At 38.2% G+C, this 23,234-nt stretch overlaps 2 protein-coding genes across 2 annotated transcripts in view; one reads left to right on the forward strand and one right to left on the reverse strand.

The window, feature by feature from the left end:
* Nucleotides 1-223: 223 nt before the first annotated feature.
* Nucleotides 224-11,174, reverse strand: mRpL23 (mitochondrial ribosomal protein L23). The gene is made up of 4 exons (XM_069504260.1): nt 10,951-11,174; nt 10,569-10,848; nt 9,688-9,822; nt 224-519 (listed from the first exon to the last, which is right to left on the reverse strand). The coding sequence occupies exons 1-4, from the start codon at nt 10,962-10,964 to the stop codon at nt 358-360; spliced, it is 591 nt and encodes a 196-aa protein (XP_069360361.1). The 5' UTR covers nt 10,965-11,174; the 3' UTR covers nt 224-357.
* A 1,290-nt stretch (nt 11,175-12,464) lies between these two features.
* The window catches only part of Ptpmeg2 (Protein tyrosine phosphatase Meg2), a 95,504-nt gene continuing 84,734 nt past the window's right edge, over nt 12,465-23,234 (forward strand). Inside the window, exon 1 of the mRNA XM_034977502.2 lies at nt 12,465-12,534. Within this exon, the coding sequence (XP_034833393.1) occupies nt 12,502-12,534 (33 nt within the window). The 5' untranslated portion in view covers nt 12,465-12,501. The remainder of the gene's footprint in view (nt 12,535-23,234) is intronic.

The raw sequence follows: 23,234 nt of genomic DNA on the forward strand, positions 1-23,234 counted from the left end.
TCTTCGTAGTAAGTTAACTAACTCTGTACCAAATCTCTATATATAAAAATGAATCGCTGAATGTGTTGCTGATCGCGAATCTCGAGAACAGCTGAACCGATTTCGCTAATTCTTTTTTTATAATATTCCCTGAAGTACGAGGATGGTTCTTAAGGAGAGAAAATTATTGGCCATCACAAAAATGTTGCCCGAAATGTACGACTATGCGAATTTGATAAAAACCCACGATATAAATGCTGCAAACATTTATTATAAAGTTACTTAATCCATAATACAGTTATGTAATATAATCCTTTAATCATAAGCCATTAGTCGTGGATTTATATTTTGTTACAATATATTACTCTTAGATCTTGTTCAACCCTTTCTCGTTGGCAGAGAACCCATACCTCCTCTAGCTTCCCTTTTCTTACGCAAAAAAGTGTAGTAATCGATCAGTGGCATATCCGGTGGTGGTGGCATGTTTCCTGGTGGTGGTGGCATGCCTTCTGGCGGTGGAGGCATGTTTTGTCTGGCTACCTGTATTATTAATATATTGATAAAATTTATCATCATTATTTAGACGTATTATTATCACCAATAGGAACCTAATAGTCCTATTCAAGTAGAAAAGGAGAGATTATGCTGTATTCCAAACGTATGGCGTGCATAACCGCAAGCGATTATTTTATGAAGAGCTGATTTTGAAGATGATGCTGATTCTGATTTTTATGTAAAATTTCAAAAGCAAACAGCAAGTCATACGTATTATAAAAAATCTAAAAAATCGTCGATTAGGTACGTTCTACTGTGCTATTATTATTGTGCACTGTTCTAATTACTGTGTTCGCACAATATTAATTAGATTGCGCAGTAACTTTATACAGTTGTTGTTGGCACTTGCGCAAATGTTTTTTTACATAGTGCGATCCATTGATGTCGAACTACGTCATCAACGTACAGTGAGTCGCATGCGAGTCACACTGTGCCACCAGAAATGTTGTTTCGGATTGACTATGCTGCATAGGCCCTACTGGCCGCTACAGCGTCACCAGTAATAAGCTAGTATTACTTATATAGAGTCTGGCTTACGAAAGAAGACTGGAAAAGCGCGGCAAATTTAAAAAAATCAATATGGCAGCCCCAAAATTAGTACGACAGACCTGGATAATCTAATCTAAATTACTGTAGAGAATTACTAATTTTCTTTTCTGTTCTATCCAAGGAAATTTTAAATAAAAAGTCTATATCCATGGTTCTATCTAATTAGGTTATTCCAGGTCTGTCATACTGATATTATTTTTTTAAATTTGCCGCGCTTTTTTAAGTCTCTTTTTTCATTAGCCAGATTCTACACAAAGAAATATGTAAATATTGTGTAAACTGAAGTACAAAATTAACAGTACCAAGTATGTATCAAGTACAAAGGATGACCCTTGATAAAGTGTTACCGTTACCCGGCTTAATATTTTTTTTTTCAAAGAAATTAACCCAATACCTACTTTGCAAGAAATTGGCAAGAAATCAATATTTTTGTTAGTAATATATTTTTCTTCAAAAAAAAATTTTTTTGTCGATAGTAATTTATGGTCTAGTTTGACCTCCTTTTGTTGACGTCCTTTTGGGTACTATATCGAGGGTCACCCTATATAAGTAGTTAAGTGATTACATTAGTGAAGTAGGAATATTATAGGTAACAACCCTCACCCTTTTCAGAGGCCTAAGATCCTCATGCGTATTAGCTACCAAACGTGGAGACGATGGTATATCTTGATCTTGGCCGTGACTTATAGCGACGCAAGCGCCAAAAAACAATAAACACAACGTATACTTCATCTTCCCTGCTCACTGCTGATTGACATGTTTTGAAGTGACCACATCTTTATATGTCCTACGCTGCACGCAACTGATCTATGTTAAACGCAAACCTTTGACAAAGAATGCAGCGTTTCCTGTTTTGAACAAGCAAGATTGCCAAGATAAAATGCAGCAACCGTCGATAAAAACAATTATCCTACGTGTCACAAACGTGCGAAATAAGTAACAAGTTACAAGGATCGAAACGATCTCATCTTGATAACGTTAGCAATTATAAAGTTGCTAGCTACCCGCCCCGGCTTCGCCCGGGAGAGTAACTACTCCACCATACATTGTTCTCGTGTAACTTTTACCACTATCATAATATATTCTGTGCTTTTACTATTTACAGTAGAATATTAATATTTTTAGAGCCGTGACAGCCTAATGGCTAAGACGCCTCCTATTCGGGGGATCGGGGGTTCGATCCCAGGCACGATCGATCGTTCGAATCGAGTTATATTGTGTGTTTTAAGCAATTGAATGTCACTTGCTTTAATGGTGAAGTAACTTAATCTAAACTAAGTATAATGCGTAAAAAATCTAAACTATAATGCGTAAAAAAGTACGATTTTAGTCCTTATTTTAAAGGTGCCCTTAAGAGGTTTCGAGACGGTCAAGCGGCTTGACGTCAAGCACTTAGATTTTTGCTTGAGTCAAGCATTTTGACCGTTTACAAAGTTTGTTTGATGCTTGAGTCAAGCGTTTACGTGCTTGACGCGTGATTGATGTGATATGTAGATATTTTTGCTTGACCCTGCGTTCGGACAATGTTCGATGTGTGAGAAAAGTGCCGTTTGCTTGACGGGCACATCAAGCAGCTTGATCACGCAAAACAAATCTACGTGCTTGACGTCAAGCCGCTTGACCGTCTCGGTACCTCTTTAAACTATTCAAACAAGGGCGAGCGAACCGTTAAGGGTGAACATAACAGTCGACAGAGGTTAATTGAGCCGTGAGAGGTCATTTTGTATGGACTACTCACTACTTGAATAAATGTTTTATTATATCTCTATGACACTACACTAGTGTACAGTACGCGGTTGAAAGTAATGTACATCGACTTTTAGAAGTCCCTGAGGTAGTAATAGCAGTTTGTAGAGCGTTGTCCCTGTGGTTGAAGTTTTATATTTCTACTAGCTGATGCCCGCGACTTCGTCTGCGTGGAATTAGGTTTTTTTAAAATCCCGTGGGAACTGTTTTATTTTCAGGGATAAAAAGTAGCCTATGTCACTCTGCAGGTCTTTATCTATACCCATGCAAAAAATCACGTCAATCCGTTGCACCGTTGCGACGTGATTGAAGGACAAACCAATAAACCAACAAACAAACACAATTTCGCATTTATAATAAGGGTACTGATGGTTGAGACCGACAAAACGTCATATAAGTATGAGTGACAGAGATAACGCTCTACAATGCTGAAATGTCATTCTAAAGGCCGATGTACATTACTTTAGGCCGCGTACTGTACGAGTATTTCCTAAAATTTTTGCCCGGGTCTAAAAAAGTATGAATCGTACTACCTACTCATAATCCTATGTAAAGCATAAATTAAAAAAAAGCCGACTTCCACAACAAACAAAAGTTATTTCTTACTTTGTAGTGGTTTTGGAAGTCAGTTTTTTTATTTTATTTTAATTTTAAGCTTTTAAGTGTAGTTAAGTACCTAGTCATTGCTTGGTACCTACCTAAAATATCAATTCACCAGCAAAACTTCAAATCCACACGGCTCAAATCACACGGTTGCTGTGTGATCGGCTGTATAAGTCCCGCAAATTGCTAATGCGCGTGGCCTCTATTTTAGTGACGTCAGCACTAGACCGAAGTTTCGAGCTGATGGTAACTATCTAATCTAAATATATAAAAGCGAAATAATACCACTCACTCACTGACTGACTGACTGACTATAATCACGAAATCTCAGGAACTATAAAGTCCAAACTTGAAACTTGAAATTTAGAAGGTAGGTTCTGTCCAGGACGTAGGTGTCAGCTATGAAACGGTTTTGTAGAATTCCCCCCCTAAGGGTGTGAAAGTGGGGGTCGAAGGTTGTATGAAAGTCCTATGTTTTTGAAGTTAGAGACATGAAAATCGACATTTAGGTTATTAGCTTTAAATGATAAAAATTTGTATAAGTCAATTTGGGAAATTCCTCCCTTAAGGGTGGTAAAATAGGGGGAAAAGTTTTTATAGAAAACTTTTAACTGCTGTTGTAAAAGATTCCACGTGGGATACGCTGGATATGCCCCACGTTGGATCGCTGGACTGCTCCACGTTGGTTAACGGGGACCGGATGGCACAAGAGAAACACCGTAGCGTGACAACAACACGTTTATTTCGCGTTATAAGTCAGAGTCATGTCCCAACGTCGTCCCACGCAGTGGAAGCGAGAGGTCGGAAGCGCGACTAGTAGTGTACGATGCGACAGCCGTGTCCCGTGCACACGTCCCACGCGGTGGAAGCGAATGCCGGAAGCGCGACTGTGCTGTACGAGTAGCCGATAGCCATGTCCCGAACAAACGTCCCACGCAGTGGAAGCGCAGTCGGAAGCACGACTCAGCGTACTCGTACGTTGTACGTTGGTGAATCCGAAGACTGGCGAACTCTAGAATCGAGTCGGATTGAGTCGGATTCACGACCGTTGGCTGTGGCGGGATCCTATACTAAGGCCGGTCAATCTCACTAGCGCAATGCGTTTTTGGCCAACCCACAGCCAACGCCATCTAGTAGCAACATGGCAAGTTCGAGGGAGTTAGCGTGATCCACACCTTGGCTAGCGCCATCTGGTTATCGCTTGTGTTACAGTCTCCCCCTCAGTTTCCGAAGGCGTCCCGACGAGGAAACTGGAGAAAGAGTTCGTTTCGTAATTTGTCCCTCCTGTTGAATGTTGAACTTCATCCTCAGTGTGTTACACTGTTATTTTTACTTGAAATTTAAAACGTAGGTTCTTTCTAGGGGGTAGGTATCAGATAAGAAAGGATCTAACTAAATTCTCCCCCTAAGGGGGTCGAAAGTTGTATGAAAGTCCTATGTTTTTGAAGTTAGAGACGTGAAAATCGACATTTAGGTTATTAGCTTTAAATAATACAAATCTGTTTAATTCAATTTGGGAAATTCCCCCCTTAAAGGTGGTAAAATGGGGGGAAAAGTTGTATGAAAGTCCTATGTTTTTAAAGCTAAAGACGTGAAAATCGACATCTAACCTAGATGGTACCATCTGGTAAAATGGGGGGAAAAGTTGTAATATTTATAAAATAGAAAGGTTTTTACTTTTGTAATTTTACTTATTTTTTAGGTATCAGATAAGAAAGGATCTAACTAAATTCTCCCCCTAAGGGGGAGAAATGGGGGTTGAACAGTTATATGAAAATCCTATGTTTTTGAAGTTAGAGACTGAGTGAGTAGGTAAGTGAGGTCTTTTGCAGTGAAAAAATTTCAGATCTCATGGCTTGAATCCAGAAATTTTACGCGGACGCTAGTATGGTAGGTAGGTATATTTTTATTTCGGTTGACGTCAAAATGACGTCATTGACGTTAATGAGACATTGTTCCAGTGCAATAGCAATTTGCGGGACTTATAACAGTTGTAGCGAACGCAAATTATGAAACATAATCTTTCTTGTAAGTATGATTCTTTTGTTGATTTGTCCCTTTCGTTCGGGTATACTTAGTCCGAGATCATTTACTCTTTGGGTATAAACAAGCAAAGTATTTATATACCTAGTCTGTGGAACTCGCTTGTTACTGGTCTGTGTTTTTCTTCAGTGGTGGTCGGTACTCGGTGGATTACCATTTAGTCCATAGAGTCCATAGTATTTTTAGTCCATTACCCGCCGTTCGTTGAAAGTTGAAACTGAAAATTGACGTCGTCTGCGCAGTTTAAACGTTAATCTCATAAAATTAGGAGTTCCAGACTATAAAAACCTCCTGTAACTATAAAAATGGAGTCTACCACGCCGGTAGCAGCTGCAGCTGCTGGGAAAGCTTTTAAAGTTGACCGATCTCGAGTTGGACGAGGTATACCTGATATTACAGCGATGTACAACAAGAAGTGTTCTTGTCGCAGGGAGAAAGCTACTGTATTTTGTCGGGCATGTGGATACTATTGTCACGGACGGGTTCGCTTGAAGTGCGAGATACACCCTCGGGTAAGACACCATCCCTCTACTATTTGTAATTTTTATATATTTTAAATAGTAGCAAGCAACTAGCAGTTGTATGTAACGTGTCGTGTTTGTTGCAGATCACATTTTTGCTGGACATAAACGAGTGCCCGCGGTGCCATTCTTCCGCATTTCTTGATGAATTTTGCTATTGACCAAAATATGGACATGATTTTTTTACGTTTTAGTTTTGTTTGAAGAATTGAAGTTTTGATTACCTACCTACATTTTTTTTTGTTTTAATCATTAAAATCTTATTTGAGTGATTAAAATAATGAATATTTTGGCGATTTGTAATTTTTGTTATTGGTCAAAATATGACCACTTGATTTATTCTACTTTTTAGTTTTGTTTGAAGAATTGCTTATTTAAGTATTGAGTAAACTTAAATAAGCAATTAACAACAAAAAACTCAAAAACTAATTGTAGGTAATTGATAATGGTAAGATTCACAAACAACTAATGGTAGGTAATTGTTACCTACAATTAGTTTTTGTGAATCATTCAAATCTTATTTGAGTGACTGAAATGACCACTTGATTTTGTCTACTCTTTAGTTTTGCTCAAAGAATTGCTTATTTAAGTAGGTAGGTAGTGCCTAACTACCTACTTACTATTTGTTTTGTCAGTCATTCAAATCTTATTTGAGTGATAAAAATATTTAAGATGTGTTGATTACTATTTGATTTTATTGGTTGATATATTTGATACCAGTTGATTTTATTTTTGCTCGAAGAGTTGCTTATTTAAGTTTTGAATAGGTAGCTAATTACAATTTGTTTTGTTTGAGTCATTCAAAGCTTATTTAAGAGGTGTTGATTACCAGTTTCATATATTTTAAGTTTTGTTGTGTTTACATACACCACTGATTAAGAAACAATCAAGTTTTTATGTGAAAAACTTTTATTGTTTCAACTACCTAGGTATACCTACCTACCTTCTTTAGTGTTGTGAGTAAATATAATAAAAAGGTTTTGTTACCTAGTAGCTTATCCAAATGAGAGTTGAGACTGAATGATTAGTGTTAAATAAATGCAACATTTATACACATACCTGCTTTTAATTGACGCAACACGTTTTCCAAAATGTATTATTTAACAGATTTTATTTAGTACCACTTTTTTTTAAATAAACTACATTGTTCATGGGCGGTGTTAATCATTTAACATCAGGTGGTTATTTGTAAACAGGCGAACCTTTTCGACAAACCACTCCAATAGCTCTTTAGGTCTTTTTGGGTCTAATGTTAAAAGTTAAACATTTGTGGCCAATTCCATTGTACACAATCTCTAGAAACTAAAATGACACTTTAAATCTATTGCTATCCATTTCATAATGTTGCTTGAAGAAAAGGATAGCATTAGATTTAGACCTGTTAATTTAGTTTAGTTTAAAGATTGTGTAAGTACAAGTAAATCTGCCCCAATATATAGTTATAAAACTATCTTATGAGAATTATGGGATACTGCAATGTCTTAGGCCTCCTACGCACTGGCGACCATAGACGCGGCCAGGCCGCCGCGGCTATGGTCGCCGGTGCGTAGGCAAGCGCGACATGTGGACGGCCGAAAAATTTGCAGTCGACTTCATTGGACTTTATTGGAGTAATCATTTGATGCTAAATCCCATAAACCTCTTCTATTTTCAACTTCAATTATGAACCTTTCCGTGTCGAAATTGGCCATTGTAAAATAATCACTCTGTAGCTAGCTACACGTCTGGTCGCCGCGGCCGATGCGGTAGCACTGATGAATTTTAATACAGAAGTGATGTTCTCGACGGCCACGATTGGTCGCTGGTCGCGTGGCATCAAATTGGACGCCGCGGCCAACGGTGGCCGCTGGTCGCTGGCCGCTAAGTGCGTAGGGGCTATAGCGATTGCCATATAAAGTCCAGAATTCACTGGCCGCCGCGGCCAGGTCGCGGCGACCATGGTCGCCAGTGCGTAGGAGGCCTTAGTTTGGTGTGAACCACTAGTTATTTAAATAGTTGAATTATTTTATTATTTCCTCTAACACAGTGAGATTCAAACCTGATAAATTATATTAGTCTAGTAATTATTTCCACAGAGGTTTCCACCCAGGATTTGAAATTAATAATTTTCCGATTTCTCGCTTAACATTTTTAGTGTTACTTAACTTTTTTCTGCTGTTAGAGGTATTCAAGGTCTACATACAAGGACAGACTAACAACAAAGTGATCCTCTAGGGGTCTGGTTAATCTAATGGCTGGGATATGAACCTATAACCTTTATAACTTCAGTCCTCTCTGAACCAATTTAGGTGATACATACTAATAGGCTACTTGACTCATATCTAATTTCGTCCAATAAATGATTATTTATTATAGTATTTTGCTTAAGACAACGAAATATATCAATAACAATTATTAAAAACGCAGGATGGATATATAAATCCAATTAAAAAAAATACAGTTTATATTTTTATTTGAAACGCAGAAAACGCTGTCAGCCATGATGTGACGTCATTAAATATGTAAACAAAGAAATGTCATCCCTATGTCACGCGGGGACTAACGTAGTATCCATATATATAAAATTTAAAGTCCTGACTAACTTATATATCAACGCACAGCCTAAACATCTAAACAGCTGGTCCTAGATACATGAAATTTAGTGGGTGTGTTCTTTGTAGGTAAAGAGAACTAGGAAAAGATTTTTTGAAATTCCACCCCTGAGTGGGTTAATGGGGGTTTGAAATTTATGAAGTCCACGCGGGCGAAGTCACGAGCATAAGCTAGTTTTTATATATTTCTAAAAACTCATAGTAAACGTAAAAAAATATCGTTTCCTCTTTATAAATTGAATAAGTTATTAAGTAAGACTTACAACAAAGTGATCTTTGCAAAAATAAATTTGGGTTGAAGTCGTTAGTCATATAGGATCCCTTTAAGCAAGTCTTCGCGTGTTACGTATATTTATTTCACTGGGCACTCTAATCCACAACTTTCCTGTGGTCTTTATCGATTCGTTTTTACATTCTCGGATGATACAATAACGATATTTACTATATTTTTCATGTAAACTAGTATAGAAGTCATGTTTATTAAACTTTGGGAGGTTATGCTGTTGTTTACAAATGGATGACGTCAGAGCACAGATAATCTATAGGCCAAACATGGCCGACAGTGTTTTCAGCTGTCTAAGAAAAATATATTTTTAAATTAAAGTTTTACGGTTTTTAGGGCGCAAAAAAATATAGTGTTAATTTTTTTGATCTAATAGGACAAATATTAACCATTTAAGACCTACTTAAAAAAAGTGACAACTAGCCTATTATTTATGTCTACTATAAAGCTTGCAAACACCTCTGTTTGGCTCCAGCTACATTTGACTGTGCATGTGCATATTTTAGCCATTGTCACAGCCATTGTGGCTTAAAATATTATCTCAAAACAAGCAAAATAGTATTGTAAATAATATAACTACACTGTTATATTATTATAACTATATTATGACCAAGTTATTGATATAATATTACACAAATATTAAAGGGAATCTACAAGTGTTTTTACTAATTATTCTAAAATACCAAAGTTTAAACTATAGTATAAATTTATTTATTGTAATCACTAATTTTATTGATACTACACATTAATTAATTTAATTAGAACTAAGTAACTAATAAAGCTCATAATATTATTAAATCGAAAACCAGCTAGGAACATCTGATCTGTCTTTATTGCGTCTTATAAAACTTTTGAATGATTTTTTTGCTTCATCTAATGACTTCATATCATCTTCAGGGTCTCCTTTTTTCTTTTCAAAAATATCAGGAAATTCAAATTTCATAGTTTTGGGCTAAAAATGAGAACTTTTTTACTATTTTTGGAATTTATGACTTAGTATACAAAATCTAGAATAGCTGTAATAATAAAATAAGGCTTCCAGCCAATATAATAATAATTGTCTAGTAGTGCAGTTGAAAATGCAGCACGCAATTCATTTAAAGAAAAGACAAATTGTGGCATCGTTCATAATCTCTAAACTAAACAAATTAACAGGTCTTGATATTCTGTTATCCTTTTCCACCAGGACCATTATAAAATGGATAGCAATACATTTAGATCTATTGTTAAGTTTAGAGATGGTGTTTAGTCGCATTATATAGCAACATAAGACAGGAGTTCTCTCATTTATGCAAGTAAGTTTTCTCTGAACACCAATTTTTATCTATACACATAAGCTCATAGTCCATGGATTGATTGCATGATAAACATATTAAAAAAACATTGCAATTTCTAAAGTATAACTATATTATGTTGTGTAACAACATTAAATTATTGGTACCTAGTGAACACAAATACGCAGATGTATTTTACCAAGAATTAGGTCAAATAGTGATCTCAATGAGGCCTACCTATCTTGTGATTTTATTTGTTGTGGATTTAGTTTTTCAAAATTCACATACTTACAAATTTTTAAAATTCAATTCCAGAATAAAAACGGAGTAAGAAATAATAATTTTGTCTAATATACGTAATATATATGAATTATATTCCTCCTATTATAATTTAAACTTATTTATTGATGAAACCAGAACTCACCAGGGTCACATAAGCAAACTTAATATCATCATCCTTGACAATGTAGCCTTTTCCAATATCCTTTCGAAATTTACCAAGTGCTATTCTAGTTTTAACATCTATTACAGGTACATTATAAATTTTCTCCAAATAATTTTTAATGTCATGTTTTGTCATCTCCATGGAGCAATGGAATTCAACCAAGTTTGGCTGTTGATTAGCAGAAGGGCGAACCAACTTCATCCAAAAATTGGGCAAAAAAACTCTCAATTGAGGGTTTCCTCTCTGATATATGGGATACCTGTATAATATAAATTACAAAGATAAAGGTTAATAAATTACAAAATGAAAGGTGCACCTCTAACTACTAAATATTAAAGATTAGAAATGCTTCTGTACTTACCAGCGAGTTGACATTTTTACTATTCATAAAACTTGTACCTTAGAGTTCTTTTTTTTTACTTTGCAATAGGTTAATTGTTTAGAACATTAATTGTTATTATTTAATTGAAAAGTATGTAATTTTTTATTGTAACCAATTTCACCGACCAATAATTTCAAGCCAATTTCTAACCTATTGAACACAGAGTACTTTAGAGTTACTAATATATCCTATTGAAGCTAGAAAAATAATAATCCTGTCAAGTTGACAGGATTATTTTTCTCCACAGACTTCATAGATTAATATGACAGACTTTTACTTAAAAAAAAAAATTCGCTCATTATTTATGCCTATCTTAATAACAGATAGGTACCTACTTCTGAAACAAATATAATCCTACGTTTTAGTATAGATTCGTGAATCCTACTCTATGTTCTGAAATACAAAGCAGGTACAGTGCGACAAGACTATCTTGGCGTGTGGAGAAAATGGGAAATAACGTTGCCCTCCCGTCGTCGTTGAACGTCAAGTTCCCCTTTGTTCTTGTTCGAATAGGTAGGTATTCGAGGAATATTCTAAAACTTTGTCAAAGAACTTGCATGTACTACTACCGTAGATAGAATAATAGGTAGATTTAAGTACTGTGTAACCGCGTTTGAGATAGCGATAGCACGACGTAACGATGAATAACACGACAATTATTACCATTGTTTAGTAGTCAATATATTTGTATTAACCGATCATCAATATTTGTATTAAACGTTTTTTATTTGAAATTATTATTATTTGAAATAACTCATGAGAAATACAATTACGTCACGAATTTTCAAAGTTTGTTTCGCAACTAAAGTTGCATGCCTTGTATGTATTCTTGAAAAAAACCATTTACACGATAAGGGACAAAAAATAGGTTACCTGCGTCTCTGTTTATCACATTAGGAACTTTATCTGTGCTCTCTTTTTAGTGTGAATGAGAAAGCAAACGTTCCTGTATCTACCTTTATTACTCTATCTACGACTACTACGTAGTGCCTTCTTCTTCTTCTTCTCTTAAACGTAGTACCTTTGTTCTCCAACAGCGCCCCCTGACAATGTCATTCAAGAGAGGATACTATTGTCGCTGATTGTCGCACTGTATAAACATGCGACCATTGATCCTTTTAAACCATGTGTTGAAAACATGCGACAAGGCTCTCTTGAGTCTTGGCACTTGAATGACAGGGGGGCGCTGTTGGAGAACAAGGCTAGAAAGTTAGAATGTTCCACGAATGTTCAAACAAGAACAAAGGGGACACTTGACGGCAACGTTAGTTCCAATTTTCGCCGCGCGCCACGATAGCTTTGCCTAATCACATACCCATAGAACACATAGGTACCTACTATAAGGCTTTGTCGCACTGTAGACTAGTAGATAATCTATGCTGTAGACCTTAGAGTATAGACAGTGTGACTTCAACATGGCCTTCTGAGCCTCAGAGTATGTATATACATTGAATATGTCTTATAGACTCTGGCAACGTGCTGGCAACATTACGTGCTGATTTGTTTGACAAATCAAAATCAGTCATAAAAATGGCGGTGGCCTTGTCACCCGATCAGGAGTTGGTAAGTGAAATTAATTTGAAATAATAATTTCTTATTAACATTTCTTTAAACAACCAGGCATTTCATTTTGTAAAGAATAGTCATACAATACTTACTTTTACTTTTGAATACTTTTTAACCAGCAAACTTTCGTGGTTGAACATGTCATCACTGTTTGTTTTGGTTTCGTGCAAAGCTTTTTAATTGCCGAATAAAATAACTTTAAAGTATAATATCATATTACATATTTTCAAAACACAACTTTGATATAATTTAGACTGTTTATTTATTAGCATTTGTTGTTGATTGAAAAATCTGTTTACATTATACTTAAAGCAACAAATTAAACAGTTTTGATTGAGGCACTACCTATTGGCGCTGCCACGGCTTGTGGCTGCTTAGTTCGTTTGCTAATAAAGCTACTTTATAATCCAATCTAGTATACCCACAGTAGGTAAACCCCTTGAAGCATGTAAGAGTAGGGTTGTATGTTGTATAAGTGTTATTTACAAAAAGATGATCATATTGTGATAGAAAGTTTCAAACTTGTCTGGAAGTAGGTAGGTATACTTAATAAGTTGTTGGAGTTTATATTATGAATTACCTACTTATATCTTTTACTTTTCTCAAGCATATCATCAAGATGTTATTATTGAGTCACTAAATATGTAGATAATTTTCAATTTTAATACAAAAAGTGTACAAGCTATACTATAAGTATTTGAAGTTGTAATTGTAGACATTTAAGAAATAGAAAAGGCTATTGCATGTGAATCAGTGCCCGGTTGCGACATCCGCTTCTCATCTACCTATGTTTGCATAGAATATATCCTAATTACTGCCATCCTACAGAATTTAATAATTGTAGTTTACTATCCCTACTTAGTAAGTACCAAGGTATAAAGTACAAGTACAAGTAGTACATCTGTCTGATTAAAAGCACTGGTCTTAAAAAGTATAAGGAGTGGAATATGGGTGCAAAAATGCACAATAAATAAAAGGCAAACGAGGCCTGACCGGGCAGCCCTTTTCCTGATGTTTTGCGTATTGCAGTGCCGGGAAGGACGGCCAGCGAAGGGAGGAGGAGGAGGTTTTTAGTCCGTAGGTCACTGAGGGAACCTCAGTGAAGTCGTGCATGTCAATTGGCATCCATGAGGATTTCCTCCTACCCAAGGAAAAAAAAAGTATCAGACTAACTTTGTTCAAGTTGTCACTAATAGATAATGTCACTTGGAGAAGGTTCATATTATCTTGGCCAACCATATTTTATTTTATTTTATAGAAAAGGCACAGCCAGTATGTGTCAGCTTGTGTTCAGTAATTATGTAATTTCTCTTTTTCTTTTTACCAATGCTTTATAAATGTGGCGCAATAGAGAATTTTCTATCTGCATCAATAGTAATATGTAGTTACAAACTACTTGGTTTTATAAAGAAATTTTTCATTTCTACCATGAGTCACTCCATGATTGTAATGGCCAAAACAATTCATGTTGTAATACTATAAATTGACACATTTGCACATTCTTAAGTAACTTTGAGGTATGAAATTATGAAGAACTAGATGATGCCGGCGGCGACATCGTCCATGTGGATTTAGGTTTTTAAAAATCCAGTGGGAACTCTTTGATTTTCCGGGATCAAAAGTAGCCTATGTCCTTAGGCTCTGGGATGCAAGCTATCTCTTTAGGTACGAAATTTCATCAAAATCTGTTAAACGGGTGAGCCGTGAAAAGCTAGCAAACAGATGGACAGACATACTTTCGCATTTATTGAAAACAAATACAGCATAGGAGCTGGTGAATAGAACTGGACTAGGCCACAAAATTAAGTTTTACAGCAAACGATAACACAGAGAACACATATTTCGGACCCATTACTGAACACAGAGATCTACAGATAATTTTCAAATACTGAAATTACTAAGTATACCTATTGAAATATTGAATATCACATTTCTCCATGAGTTAGTCTCATGAACCACATGCTAAGTTTACATTACCACAAGTTTTGCTGTAAGGGTCTTTCAAGCAGTTACTAGTTAGTGATTCCCAGAGGAACATTAAACTATTCTGTAGTTTATCACAGTGAATTTCACGCTCACTACACAAATTCTGTCTTTCCTATTAATTGTAATTTCTTTCTCGTTTTTACTCTCTGCATGCCACAGAAATTGTTGGCCAAAAACACTGTAATTTAGGCAAAGTTCTGAACACACATAATATTTTAACTGAACCAATTCACTGGTTGGCACTAGCACTCACATTGGATTGGATGGCCACTGGAGTTATGACTATCTAACCCACTGGTTGATTGGATTGCTGGTTTAGTAACTTGATTGCTATTGGAATAATGTGAACCTACTAAATATAATACAATAGTAATTATTGACATGACGTCACACCACCAATAACCGATCGATTGTTTACTTGAACATTTATTTAGACACGTGCGCACACCTACGTGACGTATTAGGCGCCCATACTTCCAAAACTTCCGTTATAGGTACATTATGATTTACCAAGTAGGTTCCTGCACTACAACATTATCTGTTATTACAAAATGATAAATGTACAGAACATATTATTATTATTATTGCCAAATATAGGCCTTCACCCTTTTATCCTATTTCGTTCGTATCATAAGTCTCGGTTGCTAAGCATCAGGGAGTATATTGCAGAGCTCAGACAAATATTAATAATAATAAGTTTCTTTATTTAAGTTAAAAACCCAAAGCACACAAACAAAAATATACAAAATTAAAATAAGTAAATAATCATACTTAAATATATAATAAGTAAATTAATTAGGTATATAAAATAAAATAAGATTATTAAGTCAAAACTGCACACTAAAGGTGTGCAAAGGCAGCTAACCTCGTGAGAGATAGTTATGCTGCACAGAGAATCCACCCTAAGAGTGGTGGTCTGTGTCATGCTGACTGCCCGCATCTTCAGGAAATTTAGAAAGCTAGAACCACCTTGCTTTGAGTAGGTACTTACTTAACACCGATACACCCTATAGTTTATCCTTTAAAAAAACTATGGTACTAACTAACTATATGGCCATACCATAGCCAGACGTAAATTTGGCACGTCGTCGGTCTGGCTTCCCAGACGTAAAGTTTGCCCCCTCAATGAACATAAGCTGTATTACAATAAAGAGCGTAAATACGCAGTAATTTGCAGGTATGAGATGAAATGGGAATTAGGTATGTGAGAACGGAAATCGTTGCCCATAAATCAGTTCGGTTTAAGTGTGAGTGACGCTGAGAGGGCGTCGCGCGTCGCTCAATCGCGTCGGCTTATTGAGTGCACCACTCAGAATCAGAACACCTCGCATTTTGTAGCTGCTTAACTACTAATTTGATTTTACGAGTGTTATCCGATTAGATAGCGCTATCAGAGCTCCTACTCTTTAAAAGAACTTTAATCGTCTTCGGAATACTATAGATAATGTTATTGCCGTCCATATCTTTGTTATTAGGCAATTCGAATAAAACTCGATTTTGTGATCATGAATTCATTTATTAGGGTATTTGCTATATAGGATCTTGGGGCGCGTAAGACATAACTACACCGACGAGTACATGAGCATAATAATTAACAAATAACCAATCATAAACTACGAGATGGACGCATGCGCAGCAAGCGGTTTCGTGCAACAGGTGTGACCACGGTGTGGCTTATATAAGGCAAGGAACCGTTGTCTTGCAGCTCAGTTAGCAGCAGTCAGCGGCGCAGCGCGGAGGTCCCGTCCATACATCGGAGCACTCGTCTCACTAGTCACTACAGCTTCTATATAAGGAACGTGCGATCAAAATGTAGCTCAGTCAGGCGCCAAGCGGCGCGGTGCACGCACGCATCAGTGGAGATGTCCGGACCTGCTACACCGCTCCCCCATCAGCGAAGCGATTGGGTTGTTTAGAGACTCTTCCGTATCTTGTTATATAAGCGTAGTTTTTAGTTTGTTGTGCTTCTTCTTGATCGGGGTTCTTTATGACGTATGCTGGTTTCAGTCGATCGATAGAAATAGTTATTATCTTGTTTTTCACACAGATCTTGAAAAATTTTGCACTTCGCTCGATGACTTGAAACGGGCCGTCGTAGGCGGGTGTGAGTGGCTTGCTTACTGCGTCGTGTCGTATGAATACATGTTCGCATTTTAAAAGGTCTTGGGGAACAAATATTGGACGACAGTTTGGCTTCCTTTGCTCTTGCGATTTTCTTATTGCATCACTTATATTATTCATCAGTTTCAGGTTGGGTTCGGTTGAATTAGTGTTCGCTGCAGCATAGAACTCTCCTGGCAAGCGAATCGTCTGTCCGTATAATAACTCTGCTGCACTGTGCCCGATATCTTCTTTGACGGCTGCGCGAAGTCCCAATAAAACGGTAGGTAGTTCGTAAGACCAGTTATCTGCATTTAGGCGTGTCGTTAATGCGCATTTCAGGGTTCTGTGCCATCTTTCAATGATACCGTTGGTCTGCGGATGGTAAGCTGTGGTGCGGTTTTGTTGTATTCCCATACGTCGTGCTAGATTCTTAAACATGTCACCCTGGAATTGCCTCCCTTGATCTGTTGTGACCTTTTCCGGTGTCCCAAAGCGGCTTATCCATACTTCATAGAATGCTGTCGCTACGGTTTCTGCTGTTATATCCATAATAGGGCAGGCTTCAGTCCACCTTGTAGCTCGGTCTATCATAGTCAGGCAATAACGATACCCGTTTGATATGGGTAGTGGTCCGATGATATCCATGTGCACGTGTCGTAATTTTTCTGCGAACTCGAAATGTTCAAGGGGTGAACGGACATGTCGTTGCACTTTTGATTTCTGGCAGGGTATGCAGGTTCGAGTCCATTCGCTCACATTTTTATTCATGCTGGGCCAAAAAAATCGTGCAGTGACCAATCTCCTTGTTCCTCTAACGCCCGGATGACTAAGCTCGTGAATTGCTTTGTATGCTAGTTTACGAAACTCATAAGTCAGGTATGGGCGTGCGATTCCCGTAGACATCTCGCAGATGATAGTTGCTGAAGTGTCAGGTAGGGTTATTGCTTGGAATTTCAAATTGCTGCGTTCTTGTAGATTGATAAGTTCGACGTCGTCTTTCTGACTCTGGGCCAACTGTTTGTAGTCAATCGGAGAAGGGCAAAATAAGGTTTCAACTCTTGATAAAGCGTCTGCAACCTCGTTCTCTTTGCCGGAGATATATTTGATTTCGGACGCGAACTGACCGATGTAATCCAGGTAACGTGCTCTGCGCGGAGACTCAGTCTTACTTTGCGCAGTTAGTGCGTAGGTTAATGGCTTGTGGTCGGTATAAATCGTTAGTTCTTGACCCTCGAAGACATGCCGGAAATGACGAATGGCCATGTAGATTGACAATAGTTCTCTGTCGTATGTGCTGTATTTCCTTTGCGCTTCATTAAACTTCTTGGAGAAAAAACCGATAGGTACCCATGATCCTTTTATTTTTTGCTGTAGAACGGCGCCGGCACATGAGTCTGAGGCGTCGGTCATAAGAGAGTATGGAACTCCTGAGGATGGATGGTATAGCAAAGCTGCGGACTTGATATCTTCTTTACATGTTTCGAAAGCCTTTTTAGCCGCGTCTGTCCACTGTACTTTTGTTGTATCATTCTTCTTAGTATTATGGAGGTATCTATGAAGCTCTTTTTGATGCTCTGCTGCTTGGGGTATATTTTCCCGGTAAAAATTTAACATTCCCAAAAATCTTCGAAGTTGCTGAATGGTTTCAGGTAATGGATACGTAGATATGGCTTTGACTTTTTCTTCTGTGGGTCTGATGCCATCTTTTGAAACGGTGTAACCCAAAAAGTCTAGCTGTGGTACACCAAAGGTACATTTTGAAACATTCAGCGTCAAGCCATTTTCCTCCAAGCGTTTAAAGACTTCTTCTAGATGTTCTCTGTGTTTCTCTTCAGTCTCCGAAGCTATTAGTATATCATCAATGAAGGGAAATACTGGTAGGCCCCTTAGCACATTATCGATGTGTCTCTGGAAGGTTTGACCTGCATTTCTCAATCCGAAACACATCTTGGTGAATTCAAAAAGCCCGAAAGGAGTGATGATCGCGGTCTTTTTGATATCGCTGTCTCGTACTTTTATTTGGAAGTAGGCTTTTTCCAGGTCAAGTTTCGAGAAAATTTTCTTGTTTTCTAAACAATGCGTGAAGTCGTGAAGGCGTGGCACGGGGTAGCGATCCGGTACTGTCATCGCATTTAGTCTTCTGTAGTCACCGCATGGACGATATTGGCCATTTTTCTTTTCCACCATGTGTAGTGGACTAGCCCAGGGACTGCTCGAAGGCCGACAGATTCCTTGGTCCATCATGTGTTGGAATTCTTCCTTAGCAATTTTGCTTTTCTGTGGTGATAGTGGTCGTGCCTTTGCAAATACTGGTGGGCCGGTAGTTTCGATGTAGTGTTCTACGTTGCTTTGGGAAGTTTTCATTGAGTTGGGTCGCGTGATGTCGGGATACTTCGCCAATATATCGTGATAAGGTTGCCTATCATCGATAGTACGTATGCTTGGTTCTAGAGACGAAGATACACATCCTCTTGCTATGGAAGTACCTCTTGAGTCAATTAATCTTCGGCCTCGAATGTCGACCATCAAGTTGTAATGCTGTAGAAAATCTGCGCCTATAATGGGTCGGCTCACTGAAGCTATGACGAACGTCCATTTGTATGTTTGTCGTAGACCTAGGTCGAGCTCGGTTGTTTGGCTGCCATAAGTAGGTATGGGGGTCCCGTTAGCTGCATAAAGCTAATTTTGAGGATCGCGCACTTTTCTCTAGAAGTTTTGCAGTGGTAGGACTGATATGTTGGCTCCAGTATCGACTAGGTAACGTAATCCGCTTGATTTGTCCTTGATGAATAGACGGTTCAATTGTACTTCTTCGACCCGGGCTCCCGTCGCAGCTTGAGTCGTCGTTAGTTTCCCGTACTTTGGTTGTTAACTTGCTTTTTGTATTCACAGGGCGATAGGCAGCGATAAGCTTGGTCTCCAAACCGACGATGGTAGAAACAAATTCTTGAGTGGTTAAACTTCTGTTCTTGCGATACGGGTGGGCGATAAATGTTGACTCGGCGGGGCCGACGAGAAAACTGTGATTGGTTCAATTTAATAGCGGTGATTTCCTTCGATAATTCTTCGATTTTGTTTAAAACTATCGAATCACTATTGCCCTGTGTTGATGTTGATGATTGGCAGACGGAGTTCACTTCTGAATTTTGTTGTTCGATCATCTTGTCGGCCGTTGTGGCGAGTTTATCTAGGCTCGTTTCGGTGCTCATAGATAGCGGGGTACGAACAGCTTGAGGCAGGTGACTTATCCACAGTAGCTTCAAAGTATCTTCTGGAAATAATTTCTGTGCCACATCTCGCATTCGCCTTAACAGTTGCGATGGCTTCTGGCTCCCAAGCTCCATGTCGTGTATTACCTTGTGTAATCTTTTCGTGTTTGATTCTTCATAAAGAATCTATTAACCTCGATTTGAGAGTTTCGTACTTCGCAGTCGCGGGGGGGCTCCAACACGATGTCGCCGATTTGCTCGATGTCGCAATAATTCAAGCTGACCGATGGCGAATTGAAATTTAGCTTCATCGCTGAGTTTCTGGCTTGCGACTATACATTCGAACTGGGCGAACCACAATCGTGGTCTATGACGCCAAAATACCGGAATGACGAGGACTTGAGTGATATTGCTGCGAGTTCTGTAGGTCTTCTTTTTTACGTCGGAGTTACCAGTATTGCCGTCCATATCTTTGTTATTAGGCAATTCGAATAAAACTCGATTTTGTGATCATGAATTCATTTATTAGGGTATTTGCTATATAGGATCTTGGGGCGCGTAAGACATAACTACCACCGACGAGTACATGAGCATAATAATTAACAAATAACCATCATAAACTACGAGATGGACGCATGCGCAGCAAGCGGTTTCGTGCAACAGGTGTGACCACGGTGTGGCTTATATAAGGCAAGGAACCGTTGTCTTGCAGCTCAGTTAGCAGCAGTCAGCGGCGCAGCGCGGAGGTCCCGTCCATACATCGGAGCACTCGTCTCACTAGTCACTACAGCTTCTATATAAGGAACGTGCGATCAAAATGTAGCTCAGTCAGGCGCCAAGCGGCGCGGTGCACGCACGCATCAGTGGAGATGTCCGGACCTGCTACAATGTCAATAAAGACGTTCACGTTATAAGCACAATCTTAGAATTTGTTGTTTGTTGGCTTTTATTTCCAGGCCGTGCTCACTTGGTCACGTGACCCGAGATAATATACCTACGGCGCGGTATCTTATGTCACAAAAGAGAGAGAGAGAGAGAGAGATAAGAGATCACGCAAGAGAGATAGAGATCACGCAATAGGCAGAAAAGCGTTTGTTAAATTTTAGTCCTCAGTGCTGTGCGAGCTAAACTGCACTTTATTGCGTCGTTGCAAGAGTCGCTATTTATTTAAATGTCTTTGCGGAGTGAGCCTTCTGTACCTGTAAGGTATAGTACAGTACGCGACAGAAAGTATTGTACAATACGCGGCCGAAAGTAATGTACATCGGCCTTTAGAATGACATTTCAGCTTTGTAGAGCGTTGTCTCTGTCACTCATACCTATATGTCGTTTTGTAGGTCTCAACGACAGGCACAACGCTCTACAAATCTGCTATCTCCTTCTAATGGTCGATGTACATTACTTTCGGCTGCGTACTGTATTTTTAATTTTGTATAACAGCCGAGTACGAACAGCGTTCCAACTTACAACGATCAACAGCCGAACCGTGAGACGTTTTTTTCAGCACGCATTTTCAGTATTGAATAAATAGGTTGCTTGCTGCTGGCCACGTAATGTGCCATCCGCTTAGTTTAATTTCTATTATAGAGAGAGAGCGAGTGCGTGTCAGACCTCCGTTATATTATAAAAGCTGAAAGTTTCTCTGCGTATTGTTCCCAACCCTGGGAGGAACGTTTGTTTGGATGTTTGTTTGGATAATGGTGGCTTTGGGAGATAACATGTAATAAAGGTGTAATAAATCTTAGGTCAATGTATAAAGTCTAATTTTTTATATTTTCTTCGGGATAGTAGTAGAAATCACGTCACACTTTGCCAGACACTTAGAGTCGTGGTAACCCCCTGCTAGACTGCTGTCTGGCGGGGGGTTGCCATGATACAAAAATTAACTGAATTATTCTTTGCAATCCTTTCCAATGTTGTTTTTACCAGTAAGAAACGAAGCGGTTACTCTTTAGCAGTTATCAGACACATAGGTCAATGGTGCGTCAGATTGCAAGGTTGACTCAAAAAACCGGCCAAGTGCGAGTCAGGCTCGCGCAATGAGGGTTCCGTACTGCAGTATTATTTTTTCGACATTTTGCACGATAATTCAAAAATTATGATGCATAAAAATAAATAAAAATCTGTTTTAGAATGCACAAGTGAAGCCATTTCATATGACACCCCACTTGATAATATAGTTATCTTATTACGAAAATTGAAAATACTAATTATTAGTTTATGACCACATTTTTTTTGTGTGATGTAACCACAAATTCACGGTTTTCAGATTTTCCCCCTAATACCAGCTATAAGACCCACCTACCTACCAAATTTCATGATTCTAGGTCAACGGGAAGTACCCTGTAGGTTTCTTGACAGACCGACAGACAGACAGACAACAAAGTGATCCTATAAGGGTTCCGTTTTTCCTTTTGAGGTACGGAACCCTAAAAACAGTGTGAAAATCCTATATTTTCAAAATTTTTACGTAACAGGCAATAGGTCATCCTATACAGGGAAATAATAAAGTCACATGATTAGTAATTAATATTTCAGTGTGAAATAGGAGGAAATTAGTTTCCTCTTTGGTATTATGTTCATTATCCGAGAGCGTTCAAATATAAAACCAACTGCAACTGTAATTTCCTTTCTGACTTTTCGCATTGTTCGTCAGGTCGATCGTGTAGGATTACACACCTACATATTATAATAATGAAATTCGATTTGAAATTTAGCGTTTTTGGCGTTGTGGGTCGTAAAGTGACTAACTAGATATTTCATCATGTTCAACCTGTGTTCAACCCATCGCCAGCTCTCTTTTGAGGACTGGTTTCCTTTTAGAATAAGAAGGGTTTGGCCATAGTCTACCACGCTGGCTTAATGTGAATTGGCAGATTTAACACACCTTTGAAACATTATGCATTTGCAGGTTTCCTCACGATGTTTTCTTTCACCGTTAAACGCACATAACTCCGAAAAGTTGGAAGTTCGTGTCCGGGAGTGAACCACGGACCCCCCCGAAGTAGGAGGCCGATATCTTAACCACACTAAGCTTTCGCAGCTGGCTTTCTACTTTACGTATAAAATTATAGAAATACTTGTTTTTATTTGCATTTTACTTCTTAGCAAGGTAAATTATAATGTCTATTGTGAAAAGGGTGTTTTTCACGGCTGTGGATAAAGTGACAATGTGCTCTTGGGAGCGTGTCGTCTGTAACGGACGCGTCTCAGGCTCGCTTCACACCTCCTGCGTGCCATATTGTCCCTGAACCCTTGTTTCAATTACCCATTTGAAGCCATACTTTCTTTATTATAAAAACGTTTAATACTTTCTTCCCACCGTCATTTAGCCTTTCCTTCCAGACACATACAGAGAGTTTATTCGTAATACGCTCCAAACTTATTTACTTTGGCTCT

The sequence above is a fragment of the Maniola hyperantus genome, chromosome 17 (assembly GCF_902806685.2).
Source record: "Maniola hyperantus chromosome 17, iAphHyp1.2, whole genome shotgun sequence".
Taxonomy (NCBI): domain Eukaryota; kingdom Metazoa; phylum Arthropoda; class Insecta; order Lepidoptera; family Nymphalidae; genus Maniola; species Maniola hyperantus.